Source organism: Platalea leucorodia, assembly GCF_965183815.1.
Source record: "Platalea leucorodia genome assembly, chromosome: 6".
Taxonomy (NCBI): Eukaryota; Metazoa; Chordata; class Aves; order Pelecaniformes; family Threskiornithidae; genus Platalea; species Platalea leucorodia.
The window spans coordinates 37136057-37143345 of NC_138828.1; the positions used below are offsets into that span (position 1 = coordinate 37136057).

Sequence of the window (7289 nt, forward strand, 5' to 3'; positions counted from 1 at the left end):
TCACTGTGGGGGGGCATGGGTGCCAGCGAGGTGCACGGGCAGCCCGCCAAGGCAGGAGACACGCACGTGGTGCTGGAGCTGCCGGGCCCGGTAGGCGCAAGGGGGCCGGGTGTCCCCCCCCCGCAGGCGGCAGGCTGTGAGGCTCATGGAGGTCGGGGTGCTCTGGAACCCCGCTGCGTCGGGCGTCTGGGTGCAGGCAGCCACCAGCTCCTCGGCCGGTGCGTGCACAAAGGTGTTGGAGGGCTTGCAGGGCCGCCCCGGGGCCGTCACCCGCCGGCGCGCCAGCATGGTCTCACAGTAGCGGTGCGTGGCGAGCGCGGACGTCCGGGGGTGGTCCACATGCTGCCGCAGGAACTTCTCATAGCGGCTCTCGCCCACCGCCTCCGACAGTGCTGCCAGCACCAGGGCCATGCACAGGGCCCAGCCCGCCATGGGCACCTGCTGAAAGTGGGGTCAGGGCCATCTGGACTTCCGGGCCCCCGACTGAAAAACCCCACCCTGGACCCTTGATTCCTCTACAAATTCCCCCTCCCAGATACATGGGTCCCTTACAAATCCCCTCTAAATGCATGGGCACCCCCTCCCTGGACACCCGAGCCATCTGTGGATCCCGCCTGGATGCCTGGGTTCCCAACAGAACACCCCATGAACACCGGGGTCCCCCACAGTTCTGCACTCCCCAGAAGCCCGGGTCTCCTACAGAACACCCCCTCCCCCGGACCCCTGGGTCCCCTATAGACCCACCCCTGCCCCGACACCCGGATCCCCTACATATCCTCCCTTCCCCACTGGATGCTGGGTCCCTCACAGTCCCCTCCCACAGACCCTCTGGTCCCCTACGCATCCTCACCCGCACCTCTGTGTGTGCGCGCCTCAGTTTCCCTTATGGCCTCGGGGTCTCTGGGATCCCTCCCACTCCTCCGCACCTTTTTTATACTGACCCCAGCTGGGCCCAATGGGCAAGGATCCAGGAGGAGGGGCAGGGCAAAGAGCAAGGTCCAGCAGACGTGCGGGGGGTGCCAGGCGTCCAGGAGGCCCCGCTCCCCCTCGCAGCCCCCCCAAGGTCATTAGGTAGTCATTAACATGACTGGCTGCGCACGTCCCCTCGGGTGCCCCATGCCCATGTTGCCTTGGACCATGCATTCTGGCCTCGGCCACGTGTCCCACGGCGGGCAGGACACCTGGGTCCTCTTGGGTGGCACGGCAAGATACCTAGTTCCCTGGCTGGGGAGGCAGGCTGTCAGCATCACCTCCAAGGCAGCTGACAGCCGCTCCTGCCCCTTTTGGACGATGTGGTATGTCCACGGCTGCCCTGCATTGCCTCAGGAGCTATGCGTCCCTTCCCCCTGTGCCCCCTGGCAGGCAAGCTGGTACTCTGGGAAGCGCCAGGATGCATTTTGCTGCACCGTTACCTCACACGCTCCCGGCTGCGGGGACAAGCGAAGAGCCAGGAGCCAGCCTGAACCCGTCAAAACCCTACCATATTCCCTCGACCATCAGGGAGAACCTGATGGAGCCCCAAGGAGACCGTGTCCCCTCCAGAGGGAGAGGCGTGCTGTCGCCACCGGGTGCAAGCGGTCTCCATCCTCCTCTTCAAAGACATGACAGAGACTGTGAGGGGACGTGGCAAAGGGAGGATGAGGAGGAAAGCGGACAGGAGCCCTCAGCTGCCTCCCTTCTGCGCGAGGACCCACGTCTGACCCCACCAGCGATTCGAGGCGGACAGCGACGCTCCGCCAGCGGGCCTCAGCCCCGGCCAGGGGCCGCTGCGAGGAGCCCCGAGCGCCTCTCAGCGTCAGGCCTGCCCCACTCGTCCCCGAGGACAGCGCGGAGCTGCCCCCCTGCCCGGCCCGGGCCCGCCGCCTCCTTCAGCCTGCGGCAGGCTCGGTCCTGGGCACCACCTTCCCCGAAAGAGCCGGACGAGGTCTAAGGCTGGCCGTGGAGAGCGCCGGGCCCTGGACGGCGGTGGCCCCTCGGCGGCTGCCCGGGCCGCTGCCGAAACCCCCCTCCCAGTCTCACAGCCCCGGCGGTGGGAAGCGCTCGGGCGCCTGGCCCGAGCCCCGCTGGCTCCCTGAGGCTGACAAGGCCCCGCTCCTGCTGGGCGCGGCAGCGGGACCGGGGCTACCGGGGCTGCCATCGCCGCCACCGCCGGCCACCCCCTGCCCGCCGCCGCCCGGGGGCGGCTGGGATGGGGCCGCAGCGGCCGCGGCCGCAGCAGCAAGCCCGGGCGCCTGGCAAGGCTCTGCGCCAGCCCTGCCTCCCAGTGGTGGCTGGCGTGGCGGGCGAGCTGCGTACCGCAAACACAAGGCCCTGATGTTTTGCGCTTTAATTTTTTAGGTTTTTTAATTTAATTTTTAATTTTTAAAATTTTTAAAAATTTTTCAAAGTTTCTTCCCCCCGCCCCCCGCGCCGTTGGTTCCGTCCGGCTGTGGTACGTCCCGGGGGCCGGCCGCCCCCTCCCGGCGAGGTGCGGCCCCTTCTCGCGAGAGCGCCGCCGCCGCCGCCCGCAGTTCTCGCGCGAGCCCCACTCTCGTATAATCTCGCGCGAGCGGCCGCTTCCGGCCTTTTCGTCGGCGGGGCGCGACCATGGCGGTCGGCAAGAACAAGCGCCTCACCAAGGGCGGCAAGAAGGGCGCCAAGAAGAAAGTGTAAGGGCGGCCGGGGGAGGAGGAGACGGGGCCCGGGGGCGCTGGGCGGGGGGCCGCGGCGGCGGGATGCCGTGGATGCGGGGCGGATGGCGGCGGCCGGGAGCCGGCCGCTCCTGTCATGGCGGCGGCCGGGCGCGGGCCTCGCCTGGACGCGGGTCGGGCTGCGTGGCGGCGGGAGGGGCGGCCCGCGGGGAGAGCCCGCGGCGGGGCGGGGAGGGGGGGGTCCCGGCCGAGCTGGGCCTGCTGCACCCCCGCCATGTGCCCGCTGCCCCGGCGCCGGGAAAGGCCTCGGCGTGGGGAGCGCTCGGCGGCCGGGCGGCGTGTGGGAGGGCAGGGCCGGGCCTGCGCCCCGCGCTCGGCGCCGGCTGTAACCCGGGGGGCTCGGGCCTAGTGCGCCTGGCGTAGTTGGCTCGCTGTCGAAGCGGGGGTTATCGGGCGGCGTTGGGGCGAGCTTCGCTGCGCCTGGTGCGTTTTCGCCGCAGGAGTCAAGAAATCAAATGGGGTCTTCACGGGGAGTTACAGTGCAGTGCTTGTATCGCTCCTGAGCGACAGCCGGAGCTGTAGCGCTGTACGGTTTTTTTGTCATCTTAGCTGCACGATGCTTCTGCAATTGGTTTTTGTCTTCCTGAAGTAAATGGAAATGAATGCCTGCCTCACTGTAATGGGTAACATTAACTGTCTGCATTCACATACTTACCAACCCGTCCACCTTAAACTTGAAAGCACAAATTGTCGACGTTTGCATTTCCATTTTGCAAAGCATATGGGGAGGAAGCTCACATTTCAGCCTGGCTTAATCTGAGAAAAATAGTAAAAAAATGCTTTTCTGCTTTATTTAAATTAAGGGTTGATCCTTTCTCCAAAAAAGACTGGTATGATGTCAAAGCACCAGCAATGTTTAATATCCGAAACATCGGGAAGACACTTGTCACCAGGACTCAAGGAACTAGTGAGTAGTGGGGTTTTATGCAGTAGAGGGAGATGTATTTGTGGCATGTGCTAACTCCAAATGAGACTTCATTAAAAAACTGTTGACAAATAGGTTTTACTCATATTACGAACCTGGAAGTTTTTTAAAAAAAAACAAGTGCCTCTAATGTTTCCTTAAGTTGACAGAGTTGTTTAAACCGATGAGCTTAGTTGCGGGGAAGTTAATGCGGTGTGGTCCTTGTTTGTGCAAGAGTACCAAACCACGGATATGATACAGAAGGACGTGCCTGAAGGTTCTAATGAACTGCTGTTGTGGAAACCTGATGAATTTGAGGAAAGCTAAGAATTAAGGAGTCATTCTGATTATCAGAGAAGGAGGTGAGGGGACTGTGGTCATAATAGGATCATAAAGACCATCGCCTCAGGAGGGACTGAAATGTGAAACTTCTAGGTAAAGAGAGATCTCTGAGAGCTGGAATTGCTAACTTAATGGGAGCATATGTAGATGTATCACTGAATGGTAAAGGGTTTTTTTATATAAAGGTTTTTCCTATATATATAGGAAAAGGAAGCCTCTGTTAGGAATGCAGGATGATCTGGATAGAGGTAACTTTTTGGAAGGCTAGCTGTGTAAAATGGCTAAATAGTTGCATTATACTATTCTGGTTGCACTTACAGTTATGAAGATGATCATTAGTTTGACCTGTATACATGTGAAACAAGTAAAATAAGGGTCACTGTAAACCAAGTATGAGTCAGCCAGTGCTAAAATGGCTAGTTGTTAGAGGTAGAGCTGTGAAATGACTGCACTTAGGTGTTTGTTACTGCTTTATCTGTGCTGAGCACACGTGGCTTTTTATGTTTATCTCCATTATTATCCATAATTTCCCAATACTTTGTAACCCCTTCCACTTTAAAAAAAAACAAACCCAAACTATTACACGTGACGGAATCTGCAGTGTACTAGTATTTGTGTTCAGCATCTGATACAATTCTCTTAAAAAGATTCCTCACAAAGTTAACAAAATACAATATTTGGTTCTGTGAGTTGATTTGATCTTGCTCAAGAGACACATAAACTTCAGAGCTGTGAAGCTAGTGGCATCGCCTACTATTAGAAAACATCAAATGGAAGTTCAGTATGTGACTTGAATAATACTTTTCTAATGTTAACAAAAGGCGTTCTGTTCTGTTCCGTAACACAGAAATTGCCTCTGATGGCCTGAAGGGTCGTGTATTTGAAGTGAGCCTGGCTGATCTGCAGAACGATGAGGTTGCCTTCCGTAAATTTAAACTGATAACTGAGGACGTTCAGGGCAAAAACTGTCTGACCAATTTCCATGGAATGGACCTCACCCGGGATAAAATGTGCTCCATGGTCAAGAAGTGGCAGGTGTGTAAAGACCAAGGTCTGCGTTGTTGCTGGTGCCTTTAGGAAAGGAGATAACCACTGATGCATTGCAAAGCTATGTTTGAAGTGGCATCAGCAAGTATTAGTGAATGTCAGGTGCATGGTTTTGAGAAACCTGTCTGTCACGTTGATGATAAATGACCGTTTCTTTTGCAGACAATGATCGAAGCCCATGTAGATGTCAAAACCACTGATGGTTACCTACTGCGCCTCTTCTGCGTGGGTTTTACAAAGAAGCGTAATAACCAAATCCGCAAGACCTCCTATGCCCAGCATCAGCAGGTTCGACAGATTCGCAAGAAGATGATGGAAATCATGACCCGAGAGGTCCAAACCAATGACCTGAAAGAAGTTGTCAATAAGCTGTAAGCTTTGGCTGTGTTTTCATTTTTCTCCCTTACAGCTTAAGTAGTTGGTTGTTGGTCAGTTGTTACTGAGTACTTGGGGAACGCTGGTGCTTCATGTACTTGTTTGGCAGAGACCAGGCAAGGCGCCTCTTGCGTTGAAAAGCTGATGTGCCGTTTTCTTCGAATGTTCTCTTAGTCTCTGCGTCATATTTGACTCCCATCAACCACCACGTTTGCATAAATGTAAAATCAGGCTCTCCAGAGATTTTTTGATTTATGTTTCTACAGACTAAAATTGTAATTCTGATCACTTGGGGCTGTGAATGTTCTGGGTCCTTCTGATAGAAGCAAGTTTTCCAAAACGTGGTGTTTGCTTCCAAAAGTTTGATTGCAGATTTGCTCTCAAAGTGAGCACACTTGCACTATATCCCTTCTAACATTGCAAGGAAAAAAATCTTAGAATCTAAACATACTTGAAGAAAACTGTCAGAGAGTGAAGGTAGTACTGACGTGAGCTTCGGTAGAATGTTATGTATTCTTAAGAATCCTTTTAAGCCTGTGTTGCTGATGAAGAAGCAGGTACAATTTTTAACGTTCTGGTTCCGATGTGCTCTCTGATTTCTCAGGATCCCAGACAGCATTGGCAAAGACATAGAGAAGGCGTGTCAGTCCATTTACCCTCTTCACGATGTCTATGTCCGCAAGGTTAAGATGCTGAAGAAGCCCAAGTTTGAATGTAAGTTGATTACTGCAGACATTTAGCGTTCTTAGAGGAGGATGTGGGAAGCCATTACTTTAAAATGCATTTGCTTTTGGACAGAGATGTTAAAGCAGCATCACAAGCTTAAGCAGCTGTTAAAAGGCTTGTCCTTCTAGCCCGACAAAGCACTGATCGCTCAGTTTGGGGCTTTTTTAAATCCTTGCCTGAAACTGCTGCTGAATGTTTAAAGGCTTTGGCTTGGGAATGAATGATGACAAAATGTTTCGGTCCCAGATGACACGGAATGATTCTATTTCCCCATTTTCTGACATTCCCATATAATGCAGTAGTAGGTTCTTGACTTTACCCCTTTTTAAGGAAAAGTTTAATTTGCAATTTCATCATGTAGCACTTACTTCACTGCCTGTTTTTGTCTGACTCTGTCAGTTAATGCAGCAGCATCTCCTTGCAAGATCTTTCTGGAATGGACTTGATCATACCTACATTAAATGTTCTCTGGTTTAATTTGTGTATGATGAGCAATTCGGTAATTTAAAGCTGTTTTAAATAGGTGTATCTCTCACTGCTTACACTACTTCTTCTTTTCAGTGGGCAAGCTGATGGAACTGCATGGTGAAGGTGGTGGTGCTGGAAAACCTTCTGGGGATGAGGCAGGCACTAAAGTAGAGCGAGCTGATGGATACGAGCCGCCCGTGCAAGAGTCTGTCTGAAACTGAAAATTGATCGAAAATAAAAGTTTTAATATACAGAACTAATGTTTGGTTGCCTGCATTGGTACTGGATGTGTGGATGGGTTTTTAATAAGGTAAACCTGTTGCCTTGGATCTGTTTTTCATGATTGGTGTTGCGAGATGGGTGGAAGAAGGCGGTTTGTCCTTCTTGAAAGGTGGGAAGTACAATACCAAGATTCTGTGTGTTGTTTTTTCCCCAGTAATTTTGGTCCTCGTGAAAGAAATCTTGCGGAATGTGCGCAGAGGTGGTAGCTTCTGTTCTATTGGTGAAAGATGCTTCGAAGAGGAGCATTGTGCTGGGCAAATGGGGTGCCACACAGGGAAACTTACCGTTTCAGAATTTTTTATTACAAGGAAGCTGTAGGGATTTATCAGAATACTTAATTGAGAAATTCGTATGTGTATGGTTAAGCTTCTTGGTGGTAATTTACTTGATACGGCCTCTCATGGGATAGATTTGGTCTCTGATACTCAAAAAAGGTGTTAAACGATCTTTAAGTT

General features: G+C 53.2%; 2 protein-coding genes across 3 annotated transcripts; one reads left to right on the forward strand and one right to left on the reverse strand.

The window, feature by feature from the left end:
• LOC309591974 (ribonuclease CL2-like) lies at window positions 1-432 on the reverse strand (the record flags this gene model as incomplete). Its single annotated transcript, XM_082314983.1, has 1 exon — window positions 1-432. The coding sequence occupies one exon, from the start codon at window positions 430-432 to the stop codon at window positions 1-3; it is 432 nt and encodes a 143-aa protein (XP_082171109.1).
• Window positions 433-2531: 2099 nt separating this feature from the next.
• On the forward strand, window positions 2532-6808 carry RPS3A (ribosomal protein S3A). 2 transcript variants are annotated; one of them, XM_082316385.1, is made up of 6 exons: window positions 2532-2648; window positions 3494-3597; window positions 4784-4971; window positions 5146-5354; window positions 5963-6072; window positions 6646-6808. In XM_082316385.1, exons 1-6 carry the CDS (start codon window positions 2587-2589, stop codon window positions 6765-6767), a joined length of 795 nt encoding a protein of 264 aa, XP_082172511.1. In that variant the 5' UTR covers window positions 2532-2586; the 3' UTR covers window positions 6768-6808. The 2 variants fall into 2 exon arrangements, with proteins under 2 accessions (XP_082172511.1, XP_082172512.1); XM_082316386.1 differs by lacking the exons at window positions 4784-4971; window positions 5963-6072; window positions 6646-6808 and having other exon boundaries at window positions 5146-5331.
• Window positions 6809-7289: the final 481 nt, after the last annotated feature.

Excerpts from the sequence above, each read along its gene's own strand:
- RPS3A (XM_082316385.1), top strand. The coding sequence starts at position 2,587 with ATGGCGGTCGGCAAGAACAAGCGCCTCACCAAGGGCGGCAAGAAGGGC. Across the intron at positions 2,649-3,493 it reads AAGGGCGCCAAGAAGAAAGT|GGTTGATCCTTTCTCCAAAA; the intron begins GTAAGGGCGGCC and ends ATTTAAATTAAG. Across the intron at positions 4,972-5,145 it reads CCATGGTCAAGAAGTGGCAG|ACAATGATCGAAGCCCATGT; the intron begins GTGTGTAAAGAC and ends TTTCTTTTGCAG.